Source organism: Pelobates fuscus, chromosome 8 (genome assembly GCF_036172605.1).
Source record: "Pelobates fuscus isolate aPelFus1 chromosome 8, aPelFus1.pri, whole genome shotgun sequence".
In the NCBI taxonomy this organism is placed as follows: Eukaryota; Metazoa; Chordata; class Amphibia; order Anura; family Pelobatidae; genus Pelobates; species Pelobates fuscus.
The window spans coordinates 102,447,770-102,468,742 of record NC_086324.1 but is presented as its reverse complement, the minus strand read 5'-3'; the positions used below and the strand labels follow the sequence as shown (position 1 = coordinate 102,468,742).

Genomic DNA, 20,973 nt, shown 5'->3' with positions numbered 1-20,973 from the left:
CTTTCTCCACCATCATCCTCAGTAGGCCTTAGTCTGCCGATGCGGTGCCCGGTCACCCCGGACATTGAGTTTGGTGTCTCCGGGTTCGGGGCGGTTTCCCCAGTCCAGTGGGCCCTCATTTAGGAGGATGAACGCAGGTTAGCCAGAGTTATTCACCGTTTTCGTGCTCGGTGCCTAGGAGCTAGTTCAGAGCACGTCTGCCCTGTTTGCTAGTTAGGCCCCGCCCCCAACTTTGCATTTCTCTACATTAAATGTCATCTGCCATTTTACTGTCCAGTTCCCCAATCTATCTAAATCCCTCTGCAACAAAGTTATATCCTGCTCGCATTTTATTACTTTACAAAGTTTTGTGCCATCTGCAAACACTAAAACATGGCTTTTAACCCCTTAAGGACCGGCCTATTTTTGCGATGTTTGTACGTTAAGGACCAGAGCAGTTTTAACACTTTTGTGGTGTTTGTGTTTAGCTGTAATTTTCCGCTCTCTCATTTACTGTTCCCATACAAGTTATATATTGCTTTTTTCAAGACAAGAAGGGCTTTCTTTACATACCATTATTTGTATTATGTCATATATTGTATTTAAAAAAATTATAATAAAATATGGTGAAAAATGTAAAAAAAAAAAAAACATGTTTTTGGACTTTTACTTGAAAAATCTTTTACTTATCTACAAAAGCTAATGAAAAAAAACTGCTAAATAGATTCAAAATTTTGTCCCGAGTTTAAAAACACCCAGTGTTTACATGCTTTATTGCTTTTTTTTTGCAAGTTATAGGCCTATAAATACAAGTAGGAAATTGCTTTTTCAATATATATATATTTTAAATGTATCAATAATGACATTGTAACACCGTTATCTGTCATAATTCCCCGAAACACACCTAACATGTACATATTTTTTTAAAGTAGACAACCCAGGGTATTCAAAATGGGGTATGTCCAATCTTTTTTAGTAGCCACCTAGTCACAAACACTGGCCAAAGTTAGCATTTATATTTGTTTGTGTGTTAAAAATGCAAAAAACGCTAACTTTGGCCGGTGTTTGTGACTAAGTGGCTACTAAAAAAGGCTGAACATACCCCATGTGCAATACCTTGGGTTGTCTTCTTTTGCAAATGGTATGCCATCATGGGGCTAATTCTCATTCCTTGGCTACCATACGCTCTCAAAGGCAACCTAATCAATCTGACAAATTAAAAAAAAAAAAAAAAAGTAAAATCAAGCCTATATTTGACCCTGTAACTTTCACAAACACTATAAAACCTCTACATGTGGGGTAATGTTATACTCAGGAGACTTCGCTGAACACAAATATTAGTGTATCAGAACAGTAAAATGTATCACAGCAATAATATCCTCAGTGAAAGTGCTGTTTGTGTGTGAAAAATGCAAAAAACTTCACTTTCACTGACAATATCATCGCTGTGATATGTTTTACTGTTTTGAAACACTAATATTTGTGTTCAGCGAAGTCTCCCGAGTAAAACAGTACCCCCATGAACAGGTTTTAGGGTGTCATAGAAAGTTACAGGGTTAAACACAGTGCTAGCAAATTAAATTATCTGGACTTTCGGCCTGGGTTGGCAGGCAGGTCCCTCAAATTGCAATCATTAAAATTACTTAATTAGGTAAAAATATTACATAAATACGCACGTAGAATTTTAATATATATACATATTTATATATTTGACGTCTACTTGTATATTTATGAAATTATTTATGTAATTATGTATATGGACATATGTATATATCGTATTATTTTTATTTATACATAGATATATATATCATTACATTCTAAGTGTATTTTGATATAAATATATATATATATATCAATATCAAAATACTGTTAGAATAAAATTGCATATATATATATATAATTTTTTTTTAATTATTAAAAATTATTTTTATTTTTTGTTATTTATTTTTATTAACATATTATTTGTATTTTATAATAATATATATATATATATATACCATATATATAGTAATTATATATATTGTATGTATTCGTGTGTAATTTAAATATAAGTGTATTTTTATATTAATATACGTATATATAAATATAAAAATACACTTAGTGTGACATATATATATATATATATATATATATATATATGATACATATACATATATTATATATAGATATAATACATGTATATATATCATATATATATACATATTATTATGTTTTTACACTGATTGCTTTATTTTTTTAACTTTATTTTGTATTTTCCACTTGCAGGGAGACTGCCTGTCAGCACAGACAGTCCCCCTACAGGCAGATACACAGACACCTATTGCGGTCATGTGATCGAGTGATCACGTGGCCGTGGGGTCTTGATCTGCCGTGGGGAGACTGCCCGGGCAGAGAGGCAGTCCCCCTGGACCGGGAGGAGCGCTGATCGCCGCCGGCGGACCGACGGCGATCAGGTAAGTAGCCCCAGACCGTTATGACGGTTCAGGACCGTCAGCGGTCCAAACGCACGTTTTACCGCTGACGGTCCTGAACCGTCAGCGGTCCTGAAGGGGTTAATGCCTATTTCAAAATCATTTCTAAATATGTTAAATAGAAGCAATGCCAAAACAGAACCCTGAGGGACACCACTTACCACTTTTGTCCAGCTTGAAAACGTACCATTAATGACAACATGTTGTACTCTATCCTTAAGCCAATGTTCTACCCAAGAACAAGAATATTCATCTAGACCAATTTCTTTTAGTTTGAAGACTAACCTATTGTGAAGAACAGTATCAATTGCCTTGGCAAAATCCAAGTAGATCACATCCACTGCAACACCCTGATCTATACTTCTACTTACTTCTTCGTAGAATGCAATTAGGTTAGTTTGACATGACCTTTGTTTCATAAAACCATGCTGATTATTGCGAATAACAAATTCCCAACTAATTCCTGAATATTATCCCTCAAAGGGACTCTCCAGTGCCAGGAAAACAAACTGTTTTCCTGGCACTGCAGGTCCCCTCTCCCTCCCACCCCCCCATCCCAAGTTGCTGAAGGGGTTAAAACACTTTCAGTGATTTACCTGTATTCAGCACCGATGTCCCTCGGTGCTGGTTCAGGGTCTGCCCACGCGACGCTATAGCCCAGAAAATCTGTGCTATAAACCCGGAAGTGCCCTCTAGTGGCTGTCTAGTAGACAGTCACTAGAGGAGGAGTTAACCCTGCAAGGTAAATATTGCAGTTTATGTTAAGGGTAGTGGGAGTTGGCACCCAGACCACTCCAATGGGCAGAAGTGGTCTGGGTGCCTGGAGTGTCCCTTTAATAGCCCTTCAAATATTTTCCCAGTCACAGAAGTTAAGCTACAGGTCTATAATTTCCAGGCAATGATTTTGAACCCTTTTTAAATATAGGAACGACATCTGCCTTCCTCCAATCCTCCAGTACAATACCTGAAACAAAAGAATACTGAAAGATTAAATACAGAGGTTTACTAATTTCCCTATTAGCTCCTCCTTAAGTACTCGTGGGTAATAACCATAAGACCCCGGAGATTTATTTACATAAATTTTCTTTAACTGTTGAAGCACCTTGTCTCGAGTCATCCAATTACAAGTTATCTGTAAGTTATTTTGCAGCAATCATTTGCATATATATTGCCATAGGATCCTCATTGATATATACTGAAGAAATATAGTTTTAAAAATTTCTGAATTTTCCTGGTCTTGGTTAACTAACCGTCCCATCTCTTTTTCCAGTGTACCTACACTTTCATTTTTTGTTTAGTTTTTTTAATTGCTGTACTTGAAAAAAAAATGTTGGGGTTGGTTTTGCATTCTTTGGCTATCAATTTCTCATTTTCTAGTTTAGCCAACTTTATTGCCTTTTAGCAAGCATTATTGGCTTAGTTATACAAGATGCCTCTGAAATGGGACTGTCCGATTAAAAGCCCTTTACTTCTTTTTAATCTCTAGTTTTATTTGAAATGTACCTTTCTAATATTTGTTTGAAAATGTTTCATTTATCCTCAGTGTTTTTTTCACTAAGGAGTTTATACCAGTCAATATTTTGTAGAGCAGCACTCATCTTATTGATATTTGCTTTTTTTTAAATTATACGTTTTAGTATACCCCATGTGCTTTTGCTTTTTTTGAGTTTATTTTAAAAAATACCATATTGTGATCATTATTTTCCAAATGCTCCCCTACTTAAATATTGGTCATAACGAGATCCAGACTAACATCCTTTCTAGTTGGTGCTTGTACCAGTTGTGACATGAAGGTGTAATTTAACACATTCAAAAACCTGATTCCCCTTATAGTACTAGTCCCTCTGTCCCAATTTATAATTCAAATCTCCAATAATTAATGTGGTACCCAGATTTGCAGCTTTTCCAATTTGCTCTAACAGCTGTTCTTCCTCATTAATATTTACATTAGGTGGTTTATAACATATTCCAACCAATAATTGATTTCCCTACATTTGCCACAAGCAGATATCTACCCATAAATCTTCCTATTTTCATTGTCACACTCCACATGCCTAAGATTTGACTTTAACTCATGGTTGACATACAAACATACCTCACCACCCTTCTTGTTTTTCCTATCCTAAATAACGTGTACCCATTTAAGTTAACTACCCAGTCATTTTTCCAATAAAACTGCTGCGTAAATGATCCTGAGTGCACCAGGACCAGATATGAGTGTGGATTCCTCCTTTTGTTTGTTTAGAACAGATCCCCTCTCACCCTTTATATTTAAGAAGAGTGCAAATGTAGAGATTTTAGCTAGTGACCATTTGGATTTTCTATTAGTATTTTCTTTTCTAGTATTTTCTAGCTGGTACCTAATTTATAGGGAAGTATTAGCAGACACCTGTTTTGTCCTTTGATACTATAAGACTGGTCACTTCTTGGCATACACACTGGGACTAGAGTACTCTCTCATCTATTTCCATTAAGCAGCTTCCTTAAGTACAGTTGTTTTTGGATATTTTCTTGGAAGAAAACTCATTGGCATCAGTATTTTAATAAAGCCATGAGAGACTATCCTTCACTGTTGTAAATACTGTTAGTTCTTTGTATATAATAGTTTTTTTTTTTTTTTTTTTGAGTTGCTTTCCCCAAGTACTGGGATAACTTTATATTGGGTAGTTTGATACTTTGTTTCAACCTCCTTGAGAATATTTGATACACATTTCAGTCAGGCTCTCATCACATTGCTTTATTGAGCTTCTTGAGAAACTTAGTTAACGTGTTTTGAAATCTAAGAAGACCTCAGATCATGTGGGGGCTGGTGGACACCGTTATCTTGTACTGACATATACCCGGGCTATCAGACAGGCAATATAGCCTTTAAATTAAATACCCTTGATAAATTCACATTTGGTGCCAATAAACAGTGTTCTGCTTGATCGTGCTGAAAGCATTTAAAACGCTGTGGAACGCATATGCCACTGCCTGCAAATACACTGACTGCCACCTAGATCAGCCAGCAATCTGAGCACACGAGTTAAAACCCATAAAAAGAATGCCAGAAAGACTTCCTGTAACTTCAGAAGCCTGGCTGGAAAGTGCAGATTTTGCTTCCTGGCTGGGGATCTTGCAGTCAAAAGAACCCCTCTCATTACTACACATACCTATCCCCAACTCAACAAAAGTGACCAGGAGACTACTCAACCGCCCCCCTCACAGGATGATTAAGAACTGGCTCAGGATGGGAGAAGGCGATATTTAAAGGTATGTTTGGGGGGGACATGCTTAACAATTTCAATTTCATTTTATTGTGAAAGGCTACCTGTTCACCATATCTTATGCGTACCCTCCAGTACTGCCATGAATAATAATGAAAAAAAAATACTTTGGCAAGTGTTTATACAATATGTTTTCTGACTAATAGGAAGACAAAGTTAGGTTCCAATTGCCATTTTTATGTCACCATGGCAGTCTTGATTTACCTTTAGAGAAGATTTACCAAACCACATATATCCAGTGTCTGTGAAGAGCGCAATGTGTTTATAATTGAAAGACACAGACATCTGCAAGTAAGCACCAGCCATCGGGCTTATTCCAGGGAGAGTCTAAAAGAAACAAAAATGTATAAGTACAAATTAAAATTCTGAATCATAAATCTAGCATTGTAAATTCTAAACTGAATTAACCAAAAAACAAAATCTTACATGCAAATTTTATAAAATTATTTAAAATTCAAAAATTTGTATAAATAGATTTTGAGACTTTCTCCAAAATAATACATTTAAAAAAATGTTTAACACATATTGGGGCGTGGCCTGACCGCCATGGTGACCGGTCGCAGTTGGAGAGGCTCTTGTAAAACCGGTTCTCCAAGGGCAAAATACCGAAGTTTCATACCTACATTGGAGTCCAGGAGATACCCCATGTGTCCAGGTAGCTGCCGGTGGCACTGCGGTCCCTGAGATCGGGCGATACGAGGCTTTGGGGGTGCCGTGCAGCGACCTTGCAATATGCCTTGCGGGTCCTGCTTACTGCCCCCTCTTGGGCCGGGGGGATTATCCCGTTACCCTCTGGGGGGGAATTACCGCCTACCCTCGGCCCCTCACCAGGCTTACTCTGCACTATGCAACCCGAGCCCGAGCGCTAAAATGGCAGCAACGCGACTTACGCTGAGTGAAACAACTTTGCCTACCTGTAGGCAGCTCTAACCATATGACTGCATCCTGAATCTACCTACTGTCTATGACACACAAGCAATGAATCCCCTTGGAAGCTCTGGCCCACTTACCCACGGATTACGGTTGGTACCCACGGCTGCATTCCTAAGCATGGAGCCCAGAGGTAAACCCTCTCACCATAGCCCTACACCTGGACATACCACCTCCTCCAGGACTCCTGTTGTTGGTCATAAGGAGCCAAAGCTGAGGGCGCAGATAACGTGCCCATGGAGCGACGGGGGCATGGTGATTTCCAGACCAAACAACATGAAGCAGATAAATGCCACCAGTGGGACGAGGGAGCGGACCACAGCCATAAGACACGGCGCACCGGTCTGCAGGCGTAACCCTATAATCCTCGGGCGATGGGACAGCACCGACCAGTCAACACACTCCGGTAACTTCCCACTATTGGGGATGTGACAAAGGAGGACTCATACAAGATGGAGGCCACCAAACATCATACACTCACTAGATGCAATTGAACTCTAATAGTTTTATTTTGTTTTTTGGCCTGTTGCCTTATATTTTATTATTTCATTGCCTTTTCAATGCTCATGCTAGTTAAAGTGGTAACTATACTGCAGTGACAGGCAGGGACCCCTGCTTACCTGTTTTACCATGCTAGAGGTACCCAGCATTAATGATAAATCATGCTCACTGTACCCCTTGCAGTAAGCCCCAGCTCTATAAATCTCTCAGTAATGTGTTAACTTATTTAGCTCAATCCACTGGAGATGTATCTCTGAGGCTTGTTTCCAGGTCACTGTCCCCACACGTAGAGCTTTTATTGATTCTCTTTAACCTCTAAGGAAACACGGCCTAACGCAGAACTACCCCTGCTTGCGTGGCCATCAGCGGCATGGGAAGAAAGACACAGGTAGCAACCTCGATTACTTAATTTTGCATCTAGCTTCCAATGCTGCAATGCCATCTCCTACCAAAGATAGCCTGATGTGGGTTCCCCTTTCAGTAGTTATACAGTTTGTTGAAGAATGTGATTGATAATCATTTCCACTTACTATAGAGTCTAGATAGAAATTCATATCCTGAGAACCTGGGTTACAATCTAGCTCTAGGAAAGTATTACTAAGCATGTTCCTAATCTTGTCGTTATACCTCTAAAAATAAAATAAAAATAAATGTTTTTCTCACTGCCTTAATGCTTACAAGCATTCTCCCGTGTCACATGCTATTGGGGCATGATGAGTTGGTATGTAATTATATGCACTATAAAAATAAAGAATTTAGTAAAAACACATATTCAGTATTTGGTAGTTAAATAGATACTCTAAGCACCAAAATAAATTTAGCTGAAAAAAGCAGTTTTGCTGTATAGATCATGCTGCCTCACTACTCCTTTCTCTGCCATTTGGTAGTTAAATCACTTTTGTTTATTTTTAATGCTGCTGTAGCCCTCTCTGGGGTTTAATTTTCAAATTGATCTAACAACACAGTGTGTTTACTTTAGAAATAATTATCTTCTGCTCTGTTGATTGAATTTTAATTAAAATTTAACTGTCGAAAGTAAAGACAAATAAGTCAATGGGAACTGATTGAATACACCCAAAGTTATTAAAAGAGCTTTGTGGTGTACTAGCAAAACCATTAACAGATTTATTTAACCAATCATCGTTAACAGGAGTAGTGCCATAAGATTGGAAGTTAGCAAATGTTGTGCCCATTCACAAGAAAAACTACCACAACAAGAGGACATAGTCTTAAATTAGAAGGGCAAAGGTTTAAAAATAATATCAGGAAGTATTACTTTACTGAGAGGGTAGTGGATGTATGGAATAGGCATCCAGCTGAAGTGGTAGAGGTTAACACAGTAAAGGAGTTTAAGCATGCATGGGAAAGGCATAAGGCTATCCTAACTATAAGATAAGGACAGGGACTAATGAAAGTATTTAGAAAATTGGGCAGACTAGATGGGCCGAATGGTTCTTATCTGCCGTCACGTTCTATGTTTCTATGTTAATCACACACAGGAGTCTGCTGCAGGCCTCAGCAGGCAATAAACAGGGCAGCAGCTAAGGACGCCAAAATTAAACACACTGTGCAACAAGGGGAGTTTGAAACTCTTTTAAGGTGTGTAGGGCAGGTGTGATAGTCACAACCAGGGAGGCTTGGCTAGGGCTGCATAACGTGATTTAACTCCTAAATGGCAGATAATTAAAAGGTGAGTGTGCAGTGACACGATTTATAAACCAAAACCACTTCATCAAGTTTAAATTGTTAGGTGCTTAGAGAGTCTCTTCAAGACCTTAATACTGCAAAGCAAAAATGTAAATTAAGCAAAACAATGTAACTGAAAATTGACATATTCTTACTCACCAAAACAGAGCAAGTTGTATTATCCAGAAGGTATAAATCTTTGCCCACAGCTACCAAAACAAGTGTTACTCTGTCCTGGAAAAGAACTGCCCAACAAGTTGGAGGGATTTTGGAGACTGAAAAAATAAACAAGATGAAGGGATTTTGGAGCCTGATAAAACAAACATGGAAGTAAGATAACACAATGATTTCTCAAATGTAAATTACCTGAGATTTCTGGCATTCTGCGTAATTTCAATTCATCAATGTTTGAAGTAAGTGTAAATGTTAATGCACTTGTTAAAATGGCAATGCCAGTTCTATATTCAGAGTGAAAAACCTTTGCTTCCAGAACCTGGTTTTGCTTTACTTCCTGATAATAAAAATGAAAGAGCATGGGAGAAGCAGAAAGTGAACAAGACAGGGGAGAGATAATTATTGTATCGTTTACAGAATGGGCACAAGCCAGGTGGTATATACTGCGCTAAATTAAAAACTGTAACACTGACAACACTACTGGGCAACCTTCATTTCTTTACAGATCATTCTAAGTACCATAACCTATGATGAAAGAAGACCCAACCACAGTCTCCTAATACCTTGAATCAGTGAGATGAAAGAAAGACTTTACCTCCTGCTTTACCATCCAATATCTGTCTAACTACACACACCCCTACAATCTCCTAAGCCTTGTATCGGTGCAGGAGTAGACAACCTTTGGCACACCAGATCTTTTGGTCTACAATTTCCATACTGCTCTTACAGCTATCATGCTGGCATAGTATCATGGGAGTTCTAGTCCACAACACCTATGGTGCCAAAGGTCATCTACCCATGCATTAGGGAAGGGTGAATAGGTTCATAACATCTGAGATTATGCGATGAGTGAAAGAAGAAGTGGGAACTGAGCTAGTAATTGCATAAAATGTCTGCTGGACAAGAGAGTTTAGGGGATAAGGAAAAAGAGTCCAGAAAGAGAAGTGGAGATTCTGGTTATGTATTCACAATAAAAACAGTAACATTAAAATTCAGTGTAATTTTCTTTTTTTTTTTATTCACTTTTTATTTATATTTTAATGCATTTAAAGGGACATGCATTACTTTGAGACAACTGTCCCATTCAAAAGCTTTAGCTTTGAATAAGACGAGTGCCACACTCTGCAGATTGAAAAAAATATTTCAGGTAAAGATGTTTTGCATGTTTACCTGCTTCTTTTTTATGCTTTCCATATCCACTCCAGGGAGACACAAATCTTTACAATCAGTGTCCTATGCCTAAGAATGCTGGAAAAGTGCATTGAGCAAGTCTAACAGAGTTAAACTTGTGCAGTTTGAAGATCTCTAAGTGTTGTGACATCCTGATAAGGGGGAGAAGACAGGAAATCTGACCAGTGTGATCATGTAGAGCAGGCTCAGGAGTTGGTTTTGTATCTGCAGCTGCTGCACAATGATGTCCTGTAACTGTCATTAGTGGACTAGTCTCCAGCTAAGCTGGGTGAACAAGACTGTTGTGGAAGGGTTCTGATAAAACTGCCCTAGCTGAGAGGCGTGCCCAATAATGCTATCTGACCAAGTTTATAGTAAGCTTGTAAACACTTGCTTTATTTTGGTTTGTATATTTGTTTAACCCCTTAAGGACCGGACTGTTTTTGCGATGTTGTACATTTGCGACCAGGCATCTTTTTACACTTTTGTGGTGTTTGTGTTTAGCTGTAATTTTCCGCTCTCTCATTTACTGTTCCCATACAAATTATATATTGTTTTTTTCAGGACAAAAGGGGCTTTCTTTACATACCATTATTTATATAATCTCATGTAATTTAATTTTTAAAAAAATGAAAAAATATGATGAAAAATTGAAAAAAATACATGTTTTTTTACTTTTATGTGAAAAATCTTTTACTCATCTACAAAAGCGAATGAAAAAAACTGATAAATAGATTCAAAATGTTGTCCTGAGTTTAAAAATACCCAGTGTTTACATGCTTTTTGCTACTTTTTTTGCATGTTATAGGGCTATAAGTACAAGTAGGATATTGCGGTTTCAAAACATAAATTTTTAAAATGTATCAATAGTGACATTGTAGCACTATTATCTGTCATAAATCGCTGAATAACACCCCGGATGTACATATTTTTTTTAAAGTAGACAACCCAGGGTATTCAATATGGGGTATGTCCAGACTTTTTTAGTAGCCACTTAGTCGCAAACACTGGCCAAAGTTAGCGTTCATATTTGTTTGTGTGTGAAAAAAGTAAAAAACTAAATTGAACGCTAATTTTGGCCAGTGTTTGTGACTAAGTGGTTACTAAAAAAGACTGGACATACCCCATTTGCAATACCTTGGGTTGTCTTCTTTTGCAAATGGTATGCCATCATGGGGGTAATTCTCATTCCTGGGCTACCATACGCTCTCAAAGGCAATGTAACCAACCTGGCCATTTTCAATGTAAAAATATTTGACCCATATATTTGACCCTGTAACTTTCAAAAACGCTATAAAACCTGTACATGGGGGGTACTTTTATACTCAGGAGACTTTGCTGAACACAAATATTAGTGTTTCAAAACTGGAAAATGTATCACAACAATTATATCATCAGTAAAAGTGCTGTTTGTGTGTGAAAAATGCAAAAAAGTCACTTTCACTGACAATATCATCGCTATGATATGTTTTACTGTTTTGAATCACTAATATTTGTGTTCAGCAAAGTCTCCCGAGTAAAACAGTACCCCCCATGTACAGGTTTTAGGGTGTCGTAGAACGTTACAGGGTAAAATACAGTGACAGCAAATTAAATTCTCTGGACTTTCGGCTTGGGTTGGCAGGCAGGTCCCTTAAATTGCAATCAATAAAATAACTTATGTAAAAATATTACATAAATACGCACATAGAATTTAAATATATATGCATATTTATATATTTGAAGTCTACGTGTATATTTATATAATTATTTATGTAATTTTGTATATGGACATATGAATAGTTCGTATTCTTTTTATTTATTTATATATACATAGATATATATACAATTTCATTCTAAGTGTATTTTGATATAAATATATATATATTAATATCAAAATACAGTTAGAATAAAATTTCGTATAGATATATAATTTTTTTTTAAATTTGTATTATTATTTTTAATTTTTTAATTTAATTTAAATTACTTATTATTCGTATTTTATAATAATATATATATATACACAATATATATAGTTATTATATATATTATATATATATATATACGTGTGTAATTTAATTATAAGTGTATTTTTATATTAATATATGTACATATTAATATAAAAATACACTTAGTATGACATTATATATATGATATATAGACATATATTATATAGGTATAATATATGTCTATATATCATATATATATACACATATATAATAATCATTTTTTTTTTTATTAACTATAACTTTAATTTTTTTTTGATTTTACACTTGCAGGGAGACTGCCTGTCAGCACAGGCAGTCCCCCTGCAGGCAGACACATGGACACCTATTGTGACCATGTGGTCGCCCTGTTGGGCGATCACATGGCCACAGGGGTCCTAATCCGCCATGGGGAGACTGTCTGGGCTGCAGGCAGTCTCCCCACACCGGGAGCACCGCCGATCGCCGCCGGGGGAACGACGGCGATCGGATAAGTACCTCTTAAATTTAGGACGGTTCAGGACCGTCGTCGGTCGGCAAGGGAAAAATGCCGATGACGGTCCTGAACCGTCTAGCGTCGTTAAGGGGTTAAAGGTGTTGGCTTGCTGGTTTATAAAGTATAATTGTGAAGTGATGCATGTCCCTTTAATTAATCTACATAATTAACTAAAAATAAATTATACATTTTTCCCTCTCAAATAGAAGAAGTACAACACCTTCATGATTTAATAATGTTAGTGTTACCAGGCTTTTAAAGTACAGGACATCTTTACATGTATTTGTGGTTATTTATTATTACTGTGATACTCATTTATGCTACAACTTTTAATACTTTCTTTTTGTTCCGGTTAGATGAAGCTTTGCTGAAACTGTGCAAATAAGATTTTGAAATAAACAGTCACAGAAAACAGAGCTTTCTCTAAAATAATCTGGGTGCTAAACATTTATAATTCTTAACTTGTCATTTTTTTTTTTTTATAAACAATACATAAATGATTTTACACTTACATTTCCCATGCTGAAATGCCTTTTAAACTCACAAAAAATATCATATATTAATACAGTCCCATCGTCTTGAATACACAGCAGGTCCTCTGTAACAGTCCATCCCAGATGCACCACTTGCCCACTTTTCCACTACACAGAAAAAAATATGCAATACCATATTAAAAACGGTTTACTAAATTTAAGGTCAAATTAGCCGAACTGGAAGCACAGCTGACTGAGAATTTTTTTTAAGGCTGCTTTGGCCTTAAATTTTAAATTCACTTTGAAATCCCAACAAATTTTACTTTGATGTAAGTCCCAAATCATCATCCATCCCTGCATCCCTTTTAATTTTGAACACTGCAGCTGTAAGCTACGGATTGAGATGGAGATGATATTCAACCATATCTTTTTTATTTTGTCACTAGATTATTACTTTACTAAAATGATACTACCATTGTTACATATAGGTTACTACTGTAATCTTTCGTACTTGATGCAACATGATCATTAATAATCTGACTGTTAGAATTTTGGTTGGCAAACACTTACTTGTTTATAACAAATGGCTAGCCTACTCCCCACCCCTTCCTCCCCCTTTGCCACTCCCAGCTGTAAATTCCTTTTAAGTAACTGTTTTCTCTCTCTTCTTTAGCCCCAAATGATCATCCATCCCTGCATCAAGGCCTTTTAATTTTGTTCGCCCCTAACTTTGCAATTTTAAATCTAGACCTATTACTTTAAACATGCTCGCAGAAGGTGGACTCAATGGGGACAATGCAACTCATCAACACCTACCAGAATAGAAGATAAAAGTACACCAGAGGCTGAATAAATCTCCAAAACAGGACGGGAACTGCTGGGCTTCTCTTTTGACAAATTTCTCATTAGAGCTTTGGAAATTGGAAATAAAATTAAAAAGAAAACATATAAACATTATTTTACATTAAATAGCATTAGTCTTTATAAATCGATTAACAGCACTCGTATATTAAAAATCTCAAATGTCAGCAAAGCCACCTTGACTAAATAAAACACCTTTGCTCATAGATTCCAGTGAAAGAGACAAACTCAAATATAATTTATTTTATTGAGCTTCTTCAGTGAAGATAGTTTTTTAGCAAGGAAATCATCTTTCACTCAGATGCCAGCTATCTACTGGTATGCACAGAGGTTCCTACAATGTATGTGTAAAGAGTGTTACACCCCCTTGCTTTCAAGCAGACAACAGGTTACTTCTTGATTTAGTTATCACAGTGGAGCTAAACTGAAGAGGCAGCAAATGTACAGAGCACCTTGCAAAGACTTCTCATTGAGCAGCATTGGTAAGTCTGTAATGGGACAGCCACAGAAAGTCTGGGCGGGGTTAGAAGGGAAGGACTTGCAAGGGCAGCAGACAAAAGATCTGTGGGTTTTGAAATCTGGTTTAAGGTACACACCCAATGAAACATGCATAAGTAAATATATGCATGTTTTCATTTGGGTTATGTAACAGAGCACCTGTACCCAGGGTAGTACCTCCGCCGTAGTCTGTCCCTGGTTATGCAGTGAAGTAGTGATTATAACTCCTATATACCCAAACATCAGTCGAGACTTAAAGAAGGGTACAACAGCTGGTGTTATTAAGCAAAGGCATACACATTTATACCCATACCTCCAGCATGGGGTGTGCATTCAGAAACTCTTGAGACTGCCCAGGCGTGTTTGTGTTTGTGAGATAACAGAGTTGACCCTCCGTAAACTAATTGTCTCCCAGGTAGAGAGAGTGCAATATAGAAATACCCCCAAAACACACATTAAACATCAAGGTATCCCCACATGTCATACATCATTCGAAATATCTAATCCGCCTATTCAAAAGATCTCAGCACCCATTCTGTAAAAATAGTGTATACCAATGGTAGTGATACATGGGGAATTGTCCAAACGCCATCGCCTCAAAGTTTCATCTAACCGTTGTGTGAAGGTTGACCGAAAAGAGTTCCATGCGGTCAGAGCCATCTCTCTGTGATTTAACAGAGATTGTATCCTGGCAAGGTAGGGAGCGATTGGTGGACTAAAGAGGTAGATGACTCCCTCCAAAAAGTGCCGTCCTGGGTAGTTGGGAAGGTGGAGAAATCTGAGGTACAAAATGACCAGGAAAACTAGGGGTGAGTGGCCACGTGAGAGTTCCAGGGTGAGTTTAGGTTGGTCCCGCTGATAGCGCCTGGACACTCTGGCTCTCTGAGAACATCTTGTAGGTTATGGAACAGGGATGTTGGGGCAGGAGCTTAATAGATCACAGTCTTTTAAGAATGAGTTTTTCACAGGTTATATCTATTAAACAGTGTTTTTTTTTTTTATTTTGTATATGGGCAGTAGAGTGTCCCTTTAAGGCTTTTGAGAATCTTCCCAACGGAGTTTTTTTTTTCCATATAACTTTTTATTGTTTTGCAAGTTATGGGGTACAGAAAAGAGAGGGGGGGGGGTACGAGGTTACACGTCTCAGCAAGTTATACAATATGTGAACTCGTTATACAGAAGTTGAATACAATTTATGCATTGCTATACAATATGTGATGACACAGTGGGGTGGTAATAGGGAAGCTAAGGCATACAAGGTAAAGAAGGGTAGAGGGGTAGGCAGGGTAAACAGGGTAAACAGTGGCGGGTCATCGTCCTTACATCTCTTTGGTAAGGCCATATACATTGGTGCTAACCTGATAAGTTATCTACCGGAGTTGTCACTCCCAACCTCCTGGGCAATACCTCGGTTCAAAGTGTGTGTTGGGGTCATCCCAGACGACCGTTGGGGTCCGTCGGTATTGTTACCTATCGTACCTCTGAACACTTGGTATGGGTTTTGTTTGGTCAATACTCTAGCATACATTGTCCGCCATGGTTGCCATGCGGTTTCGAACCGTTGTGTTTCTGCACTCTGGTGCGTTGTCATGCTCTCATAGATCTGATACTGTTGGATCTTGTCCCACAACTGAGACTTGGATGGGCAGGCTTGTGATTTCCAGTTAATTGCTATAAGGTTCCTAGCAGCTAGTAGTATGAGAGCACTTATTTGCTTGTGTTCCCTAGGAATCCTGGTTGGGAATATAAGCAGGAGGTACATTTGAGGATTCGGAGTTAGGCTCCCGATGCCCAGCGACTCCAGCAGACCCCGGACTTCTGTCCAGAGGGGCTGAATCACTGGGCATGACCACCATATGTGGAAAAATGATCCAAACTCCTCATAGCACCTCCAACACGTTGGCAGCACAGTAAGGTAAATTTTGTGTAGTCTTAGTGGCGTCATATACCATCTGTAGAGCAGTTTTCTATGTGCTTCAATGTGTGTGTAGCATCGAGTGAGTTTAGAGAGACCATTGAGAGCCTGTATCCAATCATCAGTGGATAAGTTGAGGGAGCAGTCTTCCTCCCACTGCTTTTTACACGGGGGAGTTTGATGAGGGACCACTCCTTCCCACATTTTATAGCAGAGGGAGATAGACTTGGGTTTGCCTGGTGCGGCCCAGCATCTTTCTATGATTCCCTCAGTTGAAGGGATTTTCTCACGGGTATTGTCGTGCTTATGTACATGAGTCAGTATGGTACCTTTGAGTCTGAGGAATGTGAATAGTTCCTCCGGTGGTAGGTGCCATTTCGCCTGTATGTCAGTGAACTGCATAACCTCCCTGTCCTCCAGCAAGTGTTGTATGTTGGTGATACCTGCTTTAACCCACCTAGTTAGAGGTAGGTGCGGTGATGTGGCTTTTAAAGCCGATAGTGGTGCCCTGACGTGATACAAGGTTTTACATCCTAGCGAGGACATGAACGTGTCCCAGATGCTGAGTGTGAGAGTGGTGGTTGGGTACAGGGCTAGTCCGGGGGTTCTCAAGTGTTTGGGTGTCCACAGGGTGTCAACCATGTTCCCTCCCTGAACCTGTTTGTTCTCCATATCTACCCAGCTCAACTCTCCTTTAGGGGAGTGTAGTAGGATCCCGGCTGTTAGCGCCGACGCTTTGTAGTATTGGGCAATATTCGGTAGCCCCACACCCCCTTGTTTGACTTGTGCGTACAGGAGTTTGGCAGGGACTCTAGGTCTTTTATTGTCCCATATAAAGGCATTACACGTGCTTTGTAGGGTCTTGAGTAGGGGTTGTGCTATCTTTAGGGGAAGCATGCGAAAGATGTATAGGATTTTGGGCAATATGGTCATTTTGAAGGCGTTAATCCTTCCCAACGAAGAGATATGTGTATGTTTCCATTTCAGTGTCTCCGTTTTGCACATGTTGGGGAGAGTTGAAAAATTTAAGCGGGCAGTTTTGTCAATAGAAGGCGCAATTTTAACCCCCAAATATGTAAGAGAGGATGACCTCCAATCAAATTGGTGCCTGTTTTTTAGAGCTGCTATGCGGCTTGATGGCAGGTTAACTGGTAATGCTTGGGTCTTGTCCTGATTTAATTTATAATGGGAAACCAGGCCAAAGTCTCTAAGGGTATGTATGAGGTGGGGCAGTGAATGTTCCGGGTCTGCCAATGTTACGAGAACATCATCGGCGAACAGTGCCAATTTATGTTCCTGGCCTAGTACATGTATTCCTTTGATGTTTTGATGACTGCGGATCTTTTGGGCCAAAGGTTCTAGTGACAGGATATATAGGAGAGGGGACAGAGGGCAGCCCTGACGTGTCCCATTGGTGATATGGAATTTGTCCGAGATGAAGCCTCCACTAGAAACCTTGGCAGCTGGCGTGCTATACAGTGCATTGATACTTGTGATCATTTCTGGTGGGAACCCATATGCCTCTAAGACCCTAGACATGTATGTCCAATTAAGGCGATCGAAGGCCTTCTCCGCGTCCAGCGCAAGGAGAAGGCCCTCGGTGTTGCTCCTATCCATACATGCCAACGTGTTTAGAATGCGTCGGGTGTTATCCGAGCCTTGCCGGCCGCGGACAAACCCTGATTGGTCGTTATGCACCAGTTGCGTGAGGAAGGGGGCTATTCTATTGCTAAGTATCTTGGCGTATATTTTGGCATCGCCATTCAGCAATGATATGGGTCTGAAATTTTTGCACTGTGTAGGTGGCTTCCCGGGTTTAGGGAGTGTGGAGATGTGGGCCAGGAGAATTTCTTCTGGTAAGGCTCCCTGGTTACTACTCTGCCTATATAAGTTTAGCAGGTGAGGTGAGAGGACAGCTGCAAACAGCTTATAGTACGTGTTTGTGAGTCCGTCAGGTCCTGGTGATTTGCCCGTGGGCAACGCCTTAATCACTGCCGAGATTTCGTCCAGTGATATAGGCTTCTGCAAGGCCTCTATTGCGGTTGGGGTCAGGGAGGGTAGGTGCAGGTCCGATAGGAAGCTGTCTATGTCTGTTTTTGTCGGGACTATAGTTGTTCCTTCATGTTGAAGGTTATATAGTTTACCATAGTACTTTGCAAAGGCATTTACTATCCCCTTTTGGTCAATGATTTTGTGGTTGTTGCTATATTGTAGGTAGGCAATTCTGGAGGCGACAGTTTTTTGTTTTAGTTGTGCTGCTAATTTGGCTCCCGCCCTATTCCCTGCTGCGAAGAATTTGTGTTTTGATTTTTGTAAGAGGTAGGTAGTTTTAGCCAGTTCAATATCCCTCAACTGAGATTGGAGAGCTAATAGTTGTCTCTGTAGTGCGCTATTGGGTGATTGTTTGTTCTTGTGAGTGAGAGTTTTAATCTCATTGACTATAGTCAAGTATTGCGCTTGGCGTGTTTTTTTGGTGTGGCTAGCGTGCTTGATAAAGCTTCCTCTAATGACCGCTTTATGAGCTAGCCAGACGTAGTCTGAGTTAATGTCTTGCCGATCATTGTCTGTAAAATAGTTCTTGAGGTCTGTTGTTATTTGTTCGACTATGTGTGGCTGTGTTAGCAATTTGTTGTCTAGCCTCCAAGACGTTTGGCCGGTATTAGGGAATCTCTCTTTGAGTGTTAATGTGATAGGAGCGTGGTCTGACCACGTGATGTCTCCAATTTCTGTGTCCAGTATTTTTGTGAGGGAGGTGGTCTTTATTAAGAACCGGTCTATCCTGGAGTAGCTGTTATGCACCGCAGTATAGCAGGTGTAATCAGTTTCAGTGGGGTGTGTGATTCGCCAAGGGTCTACAAAGTCATGTGTTGCTAAGACATCTTGAATGTTACGTGACTGTGTGAGCCGCCTTTTTGAGGTGGTCGTTGCTACTGTTTTCGAGGCTGATGAGTCTCTAAAGCTATCTAGAAGAAAATTGGTGTCACCTCCAAGTATTACCTCCCCAAATTTATACAGATTCAATAATGCAAACATTCTAGACATAAACTCCTCTTGGTTGTCGTTAGGCCCATATATGTTCATTAAGGTGAAGGGGTTGTTGTTTAGGTGGCATTGTATTATCAGGTATCTACCTTTTTAATCAGTGATTTTTCGGATCAGTTCAAAGGTGATTTGTTTGCTAATTAAAATGGACACTCCCCTCTTTTTTGTGGAATAGCAGGAGTGATGGTCTATAGGAAACCAGGGTGAATTAAATCTGGGGCGAGATCCCCACTTAAAATGGGTTTCTTGGAAGAAAGCGACGTGCGCCTTCTGATTCTTGGCCTCTAACAATGCCAATCTCCTCTTATTGGGTGTATTTAACCCTTTTACATTAAGAGAAAGTACCTTGAGGGACATGTCACCAGTAGTAACTCGAGTCTCGTTGTCTACCTGAGCTTTTTGTCAGCGTTGTCGGAATTTGTGGAAGACGCTGGGGGGGGGAGGGGGGGATGGGGGAGGGTTAGGTAGCACTATATGACAGAAAAACGTGAACTATATACAAGCCCGATAGCCGGGTGGCTTAGTGCAGAAATCTGCTGACGGGTAGTAAAGTGGCTTAGTACTTAAGCCTGTTGGGGTACCGTGGGCGCTGTCGGTGCGTTACTAATGGGGTGTGCACACGTGGGGGAATGCTATAATAAAGATAACTCAAATTAGTGGGTGTGCTCCACTGGTAACACTCTGTATCAGAAATCTCAATACTTAAAGAAAGCGAAATATTCAATATTATAACAATATATAACTAATAGTTGTAACAGTCATATATGGTCAGCCGCCTCGTGTGGACTCTCGGCTGTACGACACCATGAAAGTGAAGACAGGTATGAGGGTGCACAGGGGGATTTACGTGTGTAGTCTCTGTTAACATATACATATCTGCGGTTTATCAGCGATGGGCAGGAACGGTGCGGCCCAAAGTGTCGTCTTGTCGCTGGTATATTTCTGGAATGTTCATGTTGTGCCAAGGAAGCGAGTTGCAGCCTTTTGTTTGCTTTCGGGGTGGCGATGTCGTCGGGGATCTGGGGTTGCTCGGTGGTGGTGGTACAGGAATGTCCCATTCTTTGAGCAGTCTCGCGCCGTCACGTGGCGTGGAGATTATCTTGTCTACTCCATTCCTTTTAAGTAATAATTTCGTAGGGAATCCCCATTTGTATGGGATATTAGCCGATCGTAAAGCAAGGGTTATTGGTGCAAATGCTCTTCTCTTGAACATAGTCGCTGCTGATAGATAAATGAACAACTTGATGTCTGCAAACTGTTTAGGCAGGGGTGGGTGCTTTCTGGAGGCTTGCATGAGCTGGTCTTTAACTGTAAAGTAGTGGACTCTAGTGATTACGTCCCTTGGTGTGGAGGAAGGCAGGTGTTTAGGTTTAGGCAGTCTGTGCGTGCGGTCTAGCCGGAGGTCTGAGGCCTCTAACTCTGGGATGAGTGCCTTAAACATGTCCTGTACAAATTTAGGCAGGTCTTGTGGGCCTACTTCTTCAGGCGCCCCCCTCAGTCTTATGTTGTTTCTTCTGTCTCTATCTTCGTTGTCAGCTATTTTCCCT

The 20,973-nt window shown here is 39.6% G+C and overlaps 1 protein-coding gene across 2 annotated transcripts in view; it reads right to left on the bottom strand.

The window, feature by feature from the left end:
• The window catches only part of VPS16 (VPS16 core subunit of CORVET and HOPS complexes), a 190,055-nt gene that overhangs the window by 162,781 nt on the left and 6,301 nt on the right, over positions 1–20,973 (bottom strand). For both annotated transcript variants that reach the window (XM_063430209.1, XM_063430211.1), the window contains exons 3-7: positions 13,927–14,021; positions 13,150–13,278; positions 9,200–9,344; positions 8,993–9,108; positions 5,921–6,043 (exon numbers count right to left, since the gene is read on the bottom strand). In XM_063430209.1, coding sequence (XP_063286279.1) covers positions 5,921–6,043; positions 8,993–9,108; positions 9,200–9,344; positions 13,150–13,278; positions 13,927–14,021 — 608 coding nt within the window. The remainder of the gene's footprint in view (positions 1–5,920; positions 6,044–8,992; positions 9,109–9,199; positions 9,345–13,149; positions 13,279–13,926; positions 14,022–20,973) is intronic.